The sequence below is a fragment of the Microcebus murinus genome, chromosome 27 (assembly GCF_040939455.1).
Source record: "Microcebus murinus isolate Inina chromosome 27, M.murinus_Inina_mat1.0, whole genome shotgun sequence".
Classification (NCBI taxonomy): Eukaryota; Metazoa; Chordata; class Mammalia; order Primates; family Cheirogaleidae; genus Microcebus; species Microcebus murinus.
In genome coordinates, this window is record NC_134130.1 from 128357 (window position 1) to 144985 (window position 16629).

Genomic DNA, 16629 nt, shown 5'->3' on the forward strand with positions numbered 1-16629 from the left:
TCCTTAAAGTGGCCCAGTGGCTTCCGATTGCACTGAGAATGGAATCTGCCATGCCAGGCTCTGGAAGGCCCTGCACGCCCAGCCCCACCAGCCTCCTCCCTTCTCGCCTCCTCTCCCTTGCTCACTGGGCACCGGCTCCACTGGTCTCCTTGCAGTCCCTCCAAATCCAAACACATTGTCACCTAAGACACTCTGCACTAAGGAGTCACTTTTCGTGGTATATTGCAGGCCTCAGAGAAGCCCCCTGCCCGCCTGCATCTGCACGGCTTCCTCTAGCCTGATGGTCCTCGCAGCCTTACTATGTGAAATGTCTTCGTCTCCTTCGGCTTGCTTTCCTTGCTGTCTGTCAATGCAGACTAGAATGTAACCCCCATGAAACAGAGGTGAGTCTGTCTAGGCCCCCACTATGCCACCAGTGCCCAGCACGGCACGTGGCATCAGGGAGATGATGACGGGACATTTGCTGAGTGACGAGAAGGATTGCAGGTGGCATAACTGTGGCCCTCTGAGATCACCTGTGTGTTCTAATAACCCAGAATGTCTGTGTTTGGCCAATGGATGCAGTAATCTTTGGGTGGCTACACATGCAAGGACGGATGAGTGAAAACTAATACATACATGATTGACAGTTGGATAGATGGATAAACCGATGGTTAAATTGTAGACAAATTGATAGAGCTAGCTGTCTAGCTGACTAGAGATAGATAAGGTGACTGCTGGAATGAAGATTTAGATAAATGAATAAAATAGTAATGGATGGACGGATGATGAATTAATAAATAGATAAATAGGGCCAGAGTGGTGGCTCATGCCTGTAATCCCAGCACTTTGAGAGGCTACGATGGGAGGATTGCTTGAGCTCAGGAATTCAAGACTCTGTATCTACAAAAATAAAAATAAAAATGAATTAGCCAGGCATGGTGGCATGCAACTGTAGTCCCAGCTACTTGGGAGGCTGAGGCAGGAGGATCGCTTGAGCCAAAGAGTTTGAGGCTGCAGTGAGCTATGATTGTGCCACTGCACTCCAGCCTGGGGAACAGAGTGAGACCCCATCTAAAAAAAAAAAAGAAACATAAATATTAATAGATGCTGGCAGACTGGTGGTGGATCATGAATGAATGGATGGAGAAGTAGATGAATGAATGAAGGGATACATATATAAAAATATGGATGAATGGAAAATAGGTGTATAATACAAAGAATGAACCCTAATGTAAACTATGCACTTCGGTTAGGAATAATGTATCAGGATTGGTTTATCAATTGTAACAAATTTACCACACTAACACAAGATGGCAATAATAGGGAAAGAAGGGAGGGGTAGGTGGGAATTCTCTGTACTTTCTGATCAATTTTCCTGTAAACCTAAAACTCCTCTTAAAAAAGGGAAGTCCGAGCCGGGCGCGGTGGCTCACGCCTGTAATCCTAGCTCTTGGGAGGCTGAGGCGGGCGGATTGCTCAAGGTCAGGAGTTCAAAACCAGCCTGAGCAAGAGTGAGACCCCGTCTCTACTATAAATACAAAGAAATTAATTGGCCAACTGATATGTATATAAAAAATTAATCTAGCAATCCTCTTGAATATAAAAAAAAAAAAAAAATTAGCCGGGCATGGTGGCGCATGCCTGTAGTCCCAGCCACTCGGGAGGCTGAGGCAGGAGGATCGCTTGAGCCCAGGAGTCTGAGGTTGCTGTGAGCGAGGCTGACGCCACGGCACTCACTCTAGCCTGGGCAACAAACCGAGACTCTGTCTCAAAAAAAAAAAAAAAAAAAGGGAAGTCCGTTAATTTTAAAAAATAGACAATGGATATATGGGTGGACGAATGGATGGATAATCACAAAGACAAATAAATGGATGGAGAGATGGACTTATAAACAGGTGCACGGGTGTGTGGATGGAAAACCAGACTGATTAGCAAATGAATAGATGGAAGGACGGATGGGTGAATAATGGGGGGATAATAGATGGCTGAACGGATGTCTCTGTATTGAATGGAATGAAAAACAGGCAGACACAGCGATAGATGGCTGGAAACGTGCAGAGGTGAGATGGAGAAGGAGGCGGGTAAGCACACAGGCAGAGAGCCGGCACGCGCCGGTGGCCCTGGCCGCAGCCCTGGCCGGCGTGCGTCTCCCCGTCCCCCTGCAGCCCCGCAGGCGGCCGCACCTTCCACGTACTCCATGACCATGCAGAGGTGGCGGCGCGTCTCGAAGGAGCAGAACATGCCCACCACGAAGGGGTTCTCGGCGAAGGTGAGGATGTCGCGCTCCACGAAGGCCTGCTGGATCTGGTTGCGAAGGATCAGGTTCTGCTTGTTGATCTTCTTCATGGCGAAGCGCTGTCGCGTGTCGCGGTGCCGCACCAGGTAGACGGCCCTGCAGGGGGAGAGAGCGAGGACCGGCCATCACCTCCGAGACACCCGGCCTCCGCCACCCTCCCCCCGCCAGAGCCCCGGGTGGCTCACCCGTAGGCGCCATTGCTTATGAGCTTGATGGTGTCAAAGTCATTCTCCCCCGGTGGCTTCTTGGCCTTGGTGCTGCTGCGGCCCTTCAGGGGAAACATGGAGACCATTGCCATCGTCGTCATGAAAGTGGGACTCTCGTTACTCTACCTTACACGTGGGGAAACTGAGGCACAGATAGGGTGAGTGCCACAATGAGGGAGAAACAAAGTCAAGCCTTGAATCCAAGACTGACTCTGAAGACATATTCCCTGACTTCTTCCATTAGGGAAGATAGCAGAAAACCTACAAAATGGATCCTAACATGTAAATATATAAAGAGTTGCTAGAAATCAATAACAAGACCTAATAATCGAAGAGAAGAAAAGTGGACAAATGTATGTGAACTAGAGTTAGATTACTCAATCTCACACATAATGACAGGAAGGCAAGTTATCATTACCACAAAGTACCATTTTTTACCTAGTAGGTGGGCAAAAAAAAAAATCCAAAAGGCTAACACACTCTGTAGGCAAAGATGTTGGGGAAACAGGCACTTTTATACCCTGCTGTTGGGAGCATAAATTAGTACAACTCCCATAGAAGGTACTTTGGTATATATCAGAATTACAATTACAAATGCATGTTCCCTTTGGCTCGGCAATTTCGTTTCTGAATTTATGCTACCCTATGCTTGCACATGTGAACAATAACATATGTGTGATCTTGCTCATTGCAAGACTGGAAACACCGTATGCCCATCTACAGGAAATTGGTTAAATAAACACATGAGCACATGAGGGGCATCTATATAAAGAAATATTGTGCTACTGATTTTTAAAAAATGAGAAATCTTTCTGTACACGGATTCAGAAAGTTCTCCAAAGTGGAGTGAACTTTGGACTGGAAAAACACAATGAACAATATGTACTGTATGTTTTTGTCTAAAAAAAAAAGTGGCAAAACAGAACTCAGAAGTATGTGATGTAATTAAACAAATTATTGGATAACCTCTACAACTAAAGATAGGGGAACTCTGAACAAAAAAAGTGGCCAAATGAAACTATATAATCATATTTTGGAGATATAAGGCAATGGAGGACAAAGGTGGAAGTAAGATTTTTCATGGTATATCTTCCTTGATAATTATTTTGATTTTTCTTAGGGACAAAGAGATTTATTATATAGATGTTACACAAAAATATCTATGCTGAATAAAAATATTGAGCTTATATGCTCCTAGGTGTGTAGCCTTAAAAAAATCTGACACACAAAAAAATTGACATAATTACAAGGCGAATTTGCTTAAAAGAAGGGTTTAACACATATCTCTCAGAAACTATTAATCAGGCAAAAAATATGAATAGGGAGATGGAAGATTTGAATCACTCAATTAACAAATTTGATTGAATGGAATAATGTAGAATCCTACAAACAACAATTAGAGATAAATACCTTTTTTAGAGTTTTAGACTTTTGAGTGATGTCATTCCATTACCTATTCGAAAAATTAAACAAATGGCATGCACAGTGAGATTCTTTTAAAATATATATATAAAAGAAAGATGTGTGTGTATATGTGTGTGAATGCGTAGACACGATTTATTTTATTTTATTTTATTTGAGACAGAGTCTCGCTTTGTTGCCCAGGCTAGAGTGAGTGCCATGGCGTCAGCCTAGCTCACAGCAACCTCAGACTCCTGGGCTCAAGCCATCCTCCTGCCTCAGCCTCCCGAGTAGCTGGGAATACAGGCATGCACCACCATGCCTGGCTAATTTTTTCCATATATATTAGTTGGCCAATTAATTTCTTTCTATTTATAGTAGAGACGGGGGTCTTGCTCTTGCTCAGGCTGTTTTCAAACTCCTGACCTCGAGCAATCCTCCCGCCTCAGCCTCCCAGAGTGCTAGGATTACAGGCGTGAGCCACCGCGCCTGGCCTGTAGACACGATTTAAAACACAGGTCACAGCCACAGGCCCCTGCAGGGCCAGGTAGGCCAGGGGGAGGCCATGGGTGCCAGGGAAGCAGGTTCTCAGTATCACAGAGCAGCCTCCACTTGGTGACAGCGGGCTCCACCACCGTGCTGTCAAACTCCTGATTTTCCAAGAGAAGGCCCAAACCCAGATTTTGAGGCAAAATCTTCTGATTTTTATATTTTGCTTCAAATTTTTTAAAAACACTAGGCCGTTCAGAGAAAATACACATGTGGCCACCAGGGCAGGCACAGAGTCTTGCTCTGTTGTCCAGGCTAGAATGCCATGGTGTCAGCCCAGCTCACAGCAGCCTCCAACTCCTGGGCTCAAGCCATCCTCCTGCCTCAGCCTCCCAAGTAGCTGGGGCTACAGGCATGCACCAGTACACTCGGCTACTTTTTCTTCTATTTTTAGTTGCCCAGCTAATTTCTATTTTTTTTTTTTTATCAGCCTCGCTCTTGCTGAGGCTGGTCTTGAACTCCTGACCTCAAGCGATACTACCACCTCGGCCTTCCAGAGTGCTAGGATTACAGGTGTGAGCCACCATGCCCAGCCCCTCAATAAGTTAAACATAGTGTCATCATATGACCCAGCAATTCCATTCCTAGGCATATACCCAAAATAATTGAAAACAGTTGTTTAAACAAATACTTGTACACAAATGTTCATGGCAGCACTATTCACAATAGACAAAAGATGGACAAACCAATGTCTACCGATGGATGAATGGATAAACAAAGATTTTTCATGGCATATCTTTCTTGAAAATTATTTTGATTTTTCTTAGGGACAAAGAGATGTATTACGTAGATATTGACACAAACATATCTATGCTGAATAAATGTGGTCTATCCACACCATGGAATAATATTCATCCATAAAAAGGAATTTAGCTCTAGCCCATGCCGCAATGTGCGTGAACCTCAAAAACTTTATGCTGGGCGAAATGAGCTAGACACAAAAATCCACGGAGTGAATAATTCCCTTTATATCAAATGTCCGGAATAGGCAAATCCATCAAGAGAGAAAGTAGATCGGTGCTGGCCAGGGGCTGGGGAGGGGGGGGAGTGGGGAGTGACTGTTTAATGGGTGTGAGATTTCTTTGTGGGGGATTTTTAAAAAGTCCTGGGACTAGACAGTTGTCACGGTCGTAAAACATTGTGAATGCACTAAATGCCACTGAATTGTTAATTTTTAAATGGTTCAAACGGTGAATTAAACTTTACATTGTGAGTATTTTATCATGAAAAGGAAAAAGGCCATAGAACAAGAGCTATTATTATTATTATTTTTTTTTTGAGATACAGTCTTACTTTGTTGCCCAGGCTAGAGTGAGTGCCATGGCGTCAGCCTAGCTCACAGCAACCTCCAACTCCTGGGCTCAAGCGATCCTCCTGCCTCAGCCTCCCGAGTAGCTGGGACTACAGGCATGTGCCACCATGCCCGGCTAATTTTTTCTATATATCTATTAGCTGGCCAATTAATTTCTTTCTATTTATAGTAGAGACGGGGTCTCGCTCTTGCTCAGGCTGGTTTCGAACTCCTGACCTCGAGCGATCCTCCCGCCTCGGCCTCCCAGAGTGCTGGGATTACAGGCGTGAGCCACCGCGCCCGGCCAAGAGCTCTTATGAATCCCATTTTACAGACGGGGAAACCGAGGCTCAGAGTGCAGGACCGAGAGATCCACAGGGCCTGAGGGCAAAGCCCTGGCCTGCCCACCCACGGACCGGGGTGCCGACTTCAGGGCCACGGGGCCTTACCTCCGAGAGGTCGTCCTGCTCAGGGGTGTTGGAGCCGCCGCTGTCTTGCTCCTCCAGGTGCACCACGTCTGGGGAGGGACGGAGAGTGAGCGCGCGCCGGGGCCGGGCCCCCTGCGCGCGCCTGGCCACCCTGCGCCCGCCAGCTGGCACCTGGGAAGGGGTCGCGCGTGAGGCCGAGCTGGCGGATGATGTAGCGCGGGATGTCCGTTTTCACGAGGTGGCCCTCCTTGGCGTGGCCCTCGGCCGCCTCCAGCAGGTGGTAGAACTCCTCGGGGTTGAATTCCTGAGCGAGGGCAGGAACCGGCTCGGCTCTCTGCAGGCTCGGAGGGGACCCCACCCCCGCGCTGTCCCCACCCACCCACCCACACCCAGCCCCCTCACCAGGCACTCCAGCAGCCTCGCGGGCCGGGAGATGATAATGAGCAACTTCTTCACCAGCTGGGTGACAAAGGCCACCTCCAGGCTCTCGGAGCGTTCATAGGCCTAGGGGAGAAGGGCACAGGGGGTGGCTGTTCACAGGCACCCCGGCCTCAGCCAGGCCCCTGTCCCGGACCCACGGGCCAGGCGCAGCTGCTGTTGTCCCATTTTACAGGTGAGAAAACCGATGCCCAGGCCACACATTAAACATAATGATAAAGAGCAGTTAAACATTTGAAGCTGTTGAGAAAAAAAATAATAATGAAATAAAATAATAATTAAATTAAAAAGTTAAAAAAATTTAAAAAAATAATGAGGATAATTATTATGATAATGATGACCAATTATAATGATTAGAGCAAACAGAGTCCTAAAACCTTCACTCATTCAATTTATCTTCAGAATAGCACTAGTCCTTGCCATAGTCCCAACCCTGATGCCTAATGTTTATCCAGGCTGAGTTAGAATCTGTCTGCCTGGCATGCTCTCCCTCTGAATCCCTGCATGGCTCCTCCTTTCTCCTCCTTCAAGTCTCTGCTCAGCTGTTACCTCCTCAGGGAGGCCTACCGTAAGCACTCCCTCATCTGATCTAAAAATCTCCCTATGCCTCTTGGCAGCATCCTCAGACAACATTAAGCTGCTTTTATTTTATTTTTATTTTTTTAAGGGACAGGGTCTTGGGCCAGGCATAGTGACTCGCTCCTGTAATCCTAGCACTTTGGGAGACCAAGGCAGGAGGATCGCTTGAGGCCAGAAGTTTGAGACCAGCCTGGGCAACATAGCAAGACTCTATCTCTGCAAAAAATAGAAAAATTAGCTAGATATGTTGGTGCTTACCTGTAGTCCCAGCTACTCAGGAGGCTGAGGCAGGAGGATCTCTCGAGCCCATGAGTTTAACTCAGGTAGCTGGGACTACAGGTGCATGCCACCACATCCAGCATGAATCCCATGGCTGTAGCAGAACTGAGGCACAGAAGGGTTGAGTGTTGTAGCAAAGGCTGCACAGCAAGGAAGTGATGAGCTAGCTGGGAGCCTAGCCTGCCTGGAGTGTGTGCTCTCAACTCCTAGGGACCTAGCAGCAAAATCCAGACTCAAACCCAGATGTGGAGCCAGCCGTGGTGGCAGAAATGCACCTCTAGTCTCTGCTGCTTGGGAGCCTGAGGCAGGAGGATCCTTTGAGCCCAGGAGTTCAAGCCCAACTTGGGCAACATAGCAAAACCCTGTCTCTTAAAAAAGTAAATTTTGTTTGTTTTAGTCCAGCAAAAAAAAATAAATAAATAAATAATAAAAGTAAAAAAAAAGTAAATAAATAAACCACCAGACCTGACACCAAAGCCCATAGTGACACTAACATGCTGCCTGTCAGGTCTGGGCTGGGGGTCTGGAGCCCAGCGCCCCATATTCCGGTCCCTGTGCCCTTCTCCAACCTCATCTCACAACACTAGTGTCCCTTGGCTTCTGTGCTCCCGAAATTTCCCCAGACTCCTTTCCCACCTCAGGGCCTTTGCACATGCTCCTCCCTCTGCTCAACACACGTTGCCCGGCTCTTCTCCTGGCTGCCACCTACTTATTATTCTTGTCCCGATAGCAATGCCACATCCTCCAGGGAGGCCTCCCTGGTCTTTACAAGGGAGCTTTGACACTCCATCCTGTTGCCCGTTGTATTGCTTCATGGCCCTGAGTGTCCCCAGAAATCATCACAGCCCCTGATTGGCTGGTTTCTCGTGTCTCTCACACTAGAACATCAGCCCCATAGGGCCCAGAATATCTGTCTGGTTTGTTCACTGCCATGTCCCCAGTGCCCAGCACATGGTAGTTGCTCAACAAATCATATCCGTCACCATTAAGTTGAATGGGGACATTCTCTTGCTTACTTTCATTCATTCATTCATTTTTTTCTTTTTAGAGAAGGGTCTCATCTGTAACCCAGGCTGGAGTGCAGTGGCAGGACCACAGCTCACCGCAGCCTTGAACTCCTGGGCTCCAGCGATCCTCCAGCCTCAGCCTCAGCAGTTGCTGGGACTGCAGGCAGGTGCCACCGTGCCCGGCCACGCATCTAGTCGTTTAACCAACATTCACCGGGCACGGACGGTGCTCTGGGCACTGTGCCAGACACCAGGGACACAGCAGTGAACGGGACGAGTCCCCCTCCCCCACGTGTGGGGCTGACATTGGACAAAGGGGAGACAAGAAATAAAATAAGCAAAAATCTGCAGTTTGGTGCTAAGCGTTCAGGAGAAATTACAGAGCAAGTGGGTGGGGGGTGTGAGCGGAGTTTAAATTTTTTAATGGGCGGGGGCGGGTCTAGGAAGCCCCCCCACCCCCCAAGAAGGTGACATCTGAGTAAGGACCCGAAGGAAGTAAGGGAGGTTAACCCCCTGCCTCCGCCGTCCGACCTCCAAGCGCTCCCCGCAGCGCCGTGGGGGGAGGGAGGGGGTGGGGGGCACTGGGCGTGATTGGGGGTGCGGAGCCTGAGGCCCGGCCGGGCCCCGCGTGCACGCGCGCGCGCGCACTCACGTCCTGCAGCAGCTTCTCCAGGTTTTCCTGCAGCTCGTAGAAGTACACGGTGGTGATGAGGCCGTCGCGGGACTTGGTGAGGCAGTCCCTGGCCAGCTCGATGATCTGGTGGTGGATGAAGCTGAGCACGCCGTCGGCCAGCGGCAGCACGCTGTCGGGCTCGTAGGCGCGGGTGAAGTCGCGCAGCTTCTCCTCCATCTGCGCCGTGGCCTGCGGGAGGCGGAGGCGGGAGGCTGGGCCGGGAGGCTGAGCGGGGAGGCTGTCGCCGCCGGGGGGAGCCCGCGCTGCGCGCGCCGGCCGCCAGGGGGCGCGCGGGGGCTCCGACGGCGACGGTGCCCCGGGCCACCCCGGGCTCACCTTGGGGAACCTCTCCTTGTAGACGTGGTTCATCATCACGATCTCGTTGTCGCAGGAGGAGGGCGAGCGCCCGGGGCTGCGGGGAGAGAAGCCCGGCCTGCGTCCAGCGCCCGCCGCCGGCCCTGTCCCCGCCCCGTCCCCGCCCTGTCCCCGTCCCCGCCGCGCCCGCACACCTGAGGCTCCGCGAGCGCGGCCGCACGGCGGGGGAGCGGCGGCCGCCATCCTCGTCCGTGATGCTCTCGGTGCTGCCGAAGTGCTTGGACAGGAAGCGGAGCTCGTCCACCGTGGGCTGGTAGGGCAGCTGGTGCAGGCGCTCCTGGGAGGAGCAGGACGACTGCGGGCAGGGCGGCCGCGTCAGCGCCACCGCGCGGCGGCGTGGGGTCCCCCGCGCCCGCAGTTCGAGGGGACTCCGGGGGCGGGTGGGCCGGTCGGCACAACGAGGATCGGGACCTGACTTAAGATCCCCAGGTCCCCGGGGCCCTGGTTGGAAGTCCTGGCTGGGAGTCACGGTCGCCGACAGGTGGGTAGCGACAGACACGGATGGGGACGCGGATGCAGCCGAGGATGTGTGTTAAAACTTCAGGCAAGTCGTGGCCCTCCTCTGTATAGAACCCTCCATGGCTCCCACCTTGCTCAGGGTGAACAGCCCAGTCCTCCCACCCCAAGGTCCTGCTCCATCTGGCCCTGCCTCCCCGGACCCTCTTTCCCCCCACCTCGACCGCGCTGCTCTGGCTGCACCGGCCTCCTTGGGGGGCCCTTCAACAAGCCGGGCAAGCTCCTGCCTCAGGGCCTTTGCACTGGCTTTCCCCTCTGCTTGCAACACATCTACTAGACATTATTTCTTCTCCTCCTTCAGATTTTTGCTTACATGTCACCCCTCAGAGAAGCCACCTCTGAACACACCCTCATCATTCCTTATCCTTACCCTATATTGTTCCCTCCTGCTTTATTTATCTCTTGACTGACGTACATCTTTTTTTTTTTTTTTTGAGACAGAGTCTCGCTTTGTTGTCCAGGCTAGAGTGAGTGCCGTGGCGTCAGCCTAGCTCACAGCAACCTCAAACTCCTGGGCTCAAGCGATCCTCCTGCCTCAGCCTCCCGAGTAGCTGGGACTACAGGCATGCACCACCATGCCCGGCTAATTTTTTTTTTATATATATATAGATATCAGTTGGCCAATTAATTTCTTTCTATTTATAGTAGAGACGGGGTCTCGCTCTTGCTCAGGCTGGTTTTGAACTCCTGACCTTGAGCAATCCGCCCACCTCGGCCTCCCAGAGAGCTAGGATTACAGGCGTGAGCCACCGCGCCCGGCCTTTTTTTTTTTTTTTTTTAAGTGGCAGGGTCCCCCTCTGTCACCCAGGCTGAAGAGCAGTGATTTGGTCACAGCTCACTGCAGCCTCAAAATCCTGCACTCAAGCAATCCCTCTGCCTCAGCCTCCAGAGCAGATGGGACTACAGGGTTGTGGCACCATACCTGGCTACATTTTTTAAAAAATATTTTTAGAGATGGGGTCTTGCTATGTTGCCCAGGCAGGTCTCTTTTATTTTTCCAATTCTTTTGGAGCTGGGGGAGGTGCTGCAATCCACTCTGACATTGCAGCGCCCAGGCTGGTCTCAAACTCCTAGCTTCAAGCAATCCTCCTGCCTCCACGCCTGGCCCATTCTTAAATTTTATTTTAATGAACATTGTATGTGGCCCATAGAATCACAGTTTCAAATAGTTCAAAAGTGTTTTTTTTTTTCAAAAGTTTTAACATAATTTAACGTAAGGCAATGAAGCCATTCTCTGGCTCCCCTCCCTGCCTCGGCCGATAACCCCGAGATGATCAGGGTCGCTGCCTGCATCGCCTCTCCTCCTCCCCAACCAACCCAAAGCTCCAGCTGCACAGGGCTCCTGTCAGCTTTTCAAATGCAGCGAGTTCTCTGTAGCCTCTGGGAGTTTGCTTATGCTGTTCCCCTTTCCTGGAACACCTTCTCTGCCTCTTCCACCTGCCAAACTCCTACTGATCCTTTGTCATGGCTGAAATGTCGCCTCCTCCGGGAAGCCTTCCTTGATTTCTCCCAGCTGAGTCACGTGCCTCTCCTCTGCCGCCACCTCGCCTTGTGCTACTCCCACCAAAACTCTGACCACCCTATGTTGTAAATGCCTTCTTAATGGCCTGTCATCCCCCACGAGGGCTGCGGGAATCGCTGGACGTTGACTCAGGCTATAGAGTCCAGCCACCACATGGCAGTCTCATCATAAATGGCTGCTGAACGTCATCCCAGGGGACGAATGAATGTGCTAAGGACATGGGTAGAAAAGAAGGCAGATGGAGGGGGACTTTGGGCATTGCATCGGGTAAGCAAGTGAGCTCTGGGTGAAAGCCGGGGCCTGTCCCTGGCCAGCTGCTGACACCTGGACAAATGGTTTAACTCGCTGAGCCTTAATGTCGTCACGTGTAAATGAGTCGCACACGTGTAGGACCCTACAAATGTGTGTTGAGGGCAGAGAACAGGGCGTGGGGGGGCGGGGGCTGTAACTCACCCTCGAATGGCAGAGGGACCCAATCGGTCGTTAAGTCCAGCCTGGACTGCTGGCTTGGGTGCGGGCCTTCCAGTGGGGGGGTCCCCTGCAGCTCCACCCGCCTGCCCGCCCCCTGCCCGCCCCCTGTCCCCCCCCCCCGCCCGCCTGCCCGCCCCCTGCCCGCCCCCTGCCCGCCCCCTGTCCCCCCCTGCCCGCCCCCTGTCCCCCCGCCCCCTGCCCGCCCCCTGTCCCCCCCCTGCCCGCCCCCTGCCCCCCCTGCCCGCCCCCTGCCCACCCCCTGTCCCCCCCCCGCCCCCTGCCCGCCCCCTGCCCACCCCCTGCCCGCCCCCTGCCCCCCCCCGCCCGCCCCCTGCCCACCCCCTGCCCGCCCCCTGTCCCCCCCCCCCCCCCCGCCCGCCTGCCACACTCACCGAGACGGTGGAGCTGGGCGTGTTGGTGCCATAGCCAGACGAAGGGAGCGAGGCCAGAGACCAACGGCGTCCGTCCGCCCTGGAACCCAGCCAAGGTGCTCAGAGGCCACCATGTCCCCAGCCGCCCCACTCCTCGGGGTGTGGGAGAAGCCAGTGGGCATGGCCAGGGCGCGGCTGGGGGAGTTTGTCTGTCCTCTGAGACTCCTCTATGCCCTCAGAGTCAAGGGGGGAAAGGAAGTCTTCCAGCCGGGCACAGGGGACTTGGAGGAAGGATCCCACTCCCTTGTCATCCCACGCCGAACGAGCCCTCCAGAGTGGACACCCCCCCCCCGAGAAAGCTCTCAGACTGAGACCCCTTGGGACTTCTCAGGGAACAAATGTCCCTCCCTCCAACACACACACACGCTGACACACGCTCCAGTGGCCTTACAGCCTCGGGCACACGGGCACACTCTGTCTCGCAGCCACGCCCACTAGTGCTGGTGTGACTGCGGGAGTCAGGCTCACACCCTGACGTGCACACGTCCACACCTCACACAACCCCCCAGCACACTCGCTCGCACTCACTGTCCCCTCTGCGGACCCGAACATCACACTCTCACAGCAGCGAACAGTCGCACGCACAAAAGCAGACCCACACTCACGTGCAGACCATACACTTAACTGAGACCCAATATTCGCACTGTGACACGCGCACATACTCGCCCGCACAAGCTGTCACGTCGCACGGATGCGCATTCCAGACACCCTCACTCGTAGCCGTACGCTCACCGACGCCCGCGCGGGTGCACAGGTGTGTCCGCACACATGTGCCACACACGTTCACACTCCTGCAGACACGCGCGTCCGCACGCACACACTGACGCGCATTCCCGTGCGTGGCTGTGCAGGCACGGGCCCCTCGCGCGCTCGCAGGCTCGCACACTCACATCTGTCCGCACCCGCACGCAGACTGCACCGTCACGTGGCCCACCGCACACCCAGGCAGTGTGCTAGCCCAGCCCTCCCTCCGTGCAGATGAACGCTTCGGCCCGAGCCCAGAGCCCTGTCCTGGCTTGCCCTTGCCCTCGGCTAAATTCCACGGTCGAGGGGAGCTTCCCTCCCCTCCCCAGGAGTCAGCCTTTGTCCCCACAGTGCCCCGTGACTCCCACCCCCCACCCACCCTCAGCCTTTGCAATGATGCCCATTCTCTGCCCTGCCTGTCCCAGAAAGTTTCTCCAAAAATCATCAGAGGAACCCCTCTGCTTCCCCCAGTTTCGCCAAAGACCTCCAGGAAATTCATTTAAGGACACTCCAGAAACCCTCAGAGACCCTAGGAAGAAAACCTGAGATTCCTCCTCTTGGACCATTGAGAAATAGCCCTGGCCGCCCTCCCCCACCTCGGGGACCAAGAGTCAGTCCCGAGATGGGCATCGCGCAGTCTGCGCTTGCGCACCTCATCTTGGCTACCCTGTCCTGTTGCTATGGAAACAGCCGGCCAGGAGCGCAAGGCTCCGGGAGACCTAGACCCTGGGCCCAGAGCGCACGCGCTCTCGCGCCTCCTCAAAGGAAGCCCCGCCCCTTCCCCATTCCAGGTCAGCGATTGGCCCCGCCTTCTTATAGGCTCCTCCCCAATGGCTGGGCGCTTTTCCCCGCTGGGACCTTGGGGCACTAGCGGTCCCCTCAGGCCCCAGCTCGAGTGCAATTAGGAGGAGAACAGATGGCGGCCCAGACGGTGGGTGGGGAGGGTCTGGCCAGGGTTCTGGGGCCCTGGGGCCCTGGGGGACAGGGACTCACCTTCTGGAGGAGGCAAACGAGAAGTGGGCGGGGGTGTTGGGGGAGAAGTTGCGGGGACTGTCCAGGGGACTGCTACCTGTGGCGGAAAGGGGGGGCGCTTTAGACCTAGGGTGGGGAGCAGTCTCATCAGACCTCGTGATCCCTAAAGTGGGTTGCAAACAGAAGCTCGCCCTGTCTTCAGCCTACGTCTGCTCTTGTAGAGTAGGCCACGCCCCCTTGCCTGTGGCCACGCCTCTCCAAACTTTCTGGTCCCCGCCCACCAATACGCATCAGTGTGTGGTCCGACCACGCCCTCACAAGGATGGTCCCGCCTCTTATCCATTCAGGGCCCGCCTCTACCCAGACTCCGCCCCCTTCCTGCGGCAAGACCACGCCCCTCGCTCGTGGCGCCCGCCTCCCGCGGTCTCATCCGCACCCATCAGCTGGTCTCACCTAGGTGGCCCGGCAGCGGGGAGTGGGGTCTCGGCAGTGTGGGCGAAGTGCTGGTCAGGATGAGGCTTTTCCGGTTACTGGTGCGGCAGCTGCAAGGAAGGCGAGGCAGGGGGGCCGGGCCAGGCCGCAGCCCAGTGAGTGCTTGAGCCCAGCTCCCATCTCAGATCCCCCCCCCCCTCCCCATCCCAGTGTGCTTGGAGGCGCCCCCCGGAGGACTTCTCGGAGGAGGAGGTGGTGGAAGGCGTGGCAGGACTGTGTTTAGCAGGTCTAAACACACGTGCGACATGTGTGTGAGAGACTACCGCGTGGATCGTGTGTGGGCACAGAGTCAGTCATAGTGTGACAGTCTCAGTGTCTAGGCGACAGCATCGGTAACAACGAGCGTCCGCGTGTCCGTCCTTTGGTGTATGCTGACATTCACTGCATGCATCCACCTGTGGCATCCGCTGCGTGAATTCAACACTGTGGGACACTAAGTGCATCCCAGTGTGATGTCACTTGGGACACTTCCTGGGTTTGCCTTACATAACGCAGCGTGTGCATTTGTGTGTCTATGTGACACAGTGTGAAACGCCACTGGTCCAGGACTCTGTGTCCTGTAACGTGTGCATGATGTGTATGATATCTGCAACAGGTATCTATGTGAAGCATTCCGAGTCTGTGTGAGATGCTGTCCTTGTGCCTGTGTGTGACACCCACCATGTGCGTCCATGTGTGGCATGTACTGTGTGAATTTAACACCCGGTGGCACTGGGCATGTCCGAGCTTGCCACCATGTATGCCGTTCCCTTGCAGGTGATGACGTGTGGTTCTGTGTGTTTCTCTGTCTCTGCAAAATTCCCTGTGTCTGACACAATATGTGACATGCCTAGATAAGACATCATACGTTTGTCACACAGATGTGTCATTGCCACACAGGGCGTCTGTGTGCATCTCAGATGGCATGATTGTGCGTGTGTATCCCCGCGCATGTGACACCTCACCAGGAGTACACGACGCCGTGCCTGTGGGTGTACGTGTCTGTGTGGCACTGGGGGTGCCCCTGCGCGCCCGTGCGTGGCTCTGACCCGTGGCGGCTGCATGGCTGGGTATGCGCGGCGCCTCCCAGTGTATCTGGGCCACTAGGGCTGTTGTGTGTGTATGTGTGTGACATCATGTCCTGCGTGACGCTGCGTGTCACTATTTTCAGTGTGGGGCTGTGTTCTTGAGGGGGGGTCTTAGCTATGATAAAAAGCGCCCCCCTTTTTCTGACCCTCAGGTTGCCAGTCTCCCTCCCAAAGAGGGAGCCCCCAGCCACTCTGTCTGTCCCCTCGCCCTTAGCCGCAGTGACTGAGCATATTGGCGCTTCCAGGAGCACGAGGCATGGGGGTGGGGGAGCCCAGGCTGCGGCTATTGTTCTGAGGGTGCCAGGCCCCCCACCGTCCCCTTCTTCCCCTACCCCCACCAGGCTGCCAGGGCCCGCAGCGCCAGCAGACAAAGGCGCCCTGACCCCCACCCGGCGCGGCCCCCTCCCCCCGCGTCTGTCCTTTCCGGCACCCCCGACTCGGCCCGCACGGCCCCCCATTCAGCCCTGTCCGCGGCGGGAAGGCTCAGCGCGGGCACCTCTGGCGCAGCTGGACCGGACGCAGCATCCCGGCCCCGCCCTGCGGCGGCACCCGGAGGGGCGGCATTGGGGGCAGGGCCGGGACAGGGTCGGGGCATGGGGGTCTACCTCTTGGTGCGGCGGAACATACTGCCGCCGGGGAAGGAGGGCATCGAGAAATTGGAAAGCGCGGTCCAGAGGGAGTCAGACATGACCCGGCGGCGGCGACATGGTGGCAGGTGCCGCAGCGGCGGCAGCAGCGGCGCGAGGAGCAAGCGCGCGGGGCGGAGGCTGGAGCCGCAGCGGGCAGGGGAGGGGCGGGGAGGGGAGGGCCCTGCGGCTGCAGTCCCGGCCCGCCGGGAGGGGGCGCTGCGGCGTGCCCGCGCGCCAGACCCCGCCCGCGCGCGCGCCTGGCGCCCCCACCCGGGCCCGAG

The 16629-nt window shown here is 54.7% G+C and overlaps 2 protein-coding genes across 4 annotated transcripts in view; one reads left to right on the plus strand and one right to left on the minus strand.

Moving 5' to 3' along the window:
• PRDX2 (peroxiredoxin 2) overlaps positions 1-16629 on the plus strand; it is a 146627-nt gene that overhangs the window by 105766 nt on the left and 24232 nt on the right. The window lies entirely within an intron of this gene.
• The window catches only part of MAST1 (microtubule associated serine/threonine kinase 1), a 29193-nt gene that overhangs the window by 8629 nt on the left and 3935 nt on the right, over positions 1-16629 (minus strand). The window contains exons 1-12 of one of the 2 annotated variants that reach the window (XM_075998084.1): positions 16325-16464; positions 14614-14702; positions 14182-14257; positions 12406-12484; positions 9639-9799; positions 9466-9541; positions 9109-9318; positions 6556-6657; positions 6325-6457; positions 6175-6242; positions 2464-2546; positions 2166-2374 (exon numbers count right to left, since the gene is read on the minus strand). In XM_075998084.1, the coding sequence (XP_075854199.1) occupies positions 2166-2374; positions 2464-2546; positions 6175-6242; positions 6325-6457; positions 6556-6657; positions 9109-9318; positions 9466-9541; positions 9639-9799; positions 12406-12484; positions 14182-14257; positions 14614-14702; positions 16325-16407 (1369 nt within the window). In that variant the 5' untranslated portion in view covers positions 16408-16464. Of the gene's footprint in view, positions 1-2165; positions 2375-2463; positions 2547-6174; positions 6243-6324; positions 6458-6555; positions 6658-9108; positions 9319-9465; positions 9542-9638; positions 9800-12405; positions 12485-14181; positions 14258-14613; positions 14703-16324; positions 16465-16629 lie in introns of those variants that run through there. The other variant, XM_075998085.1, reaches the window with a different exon arrangement.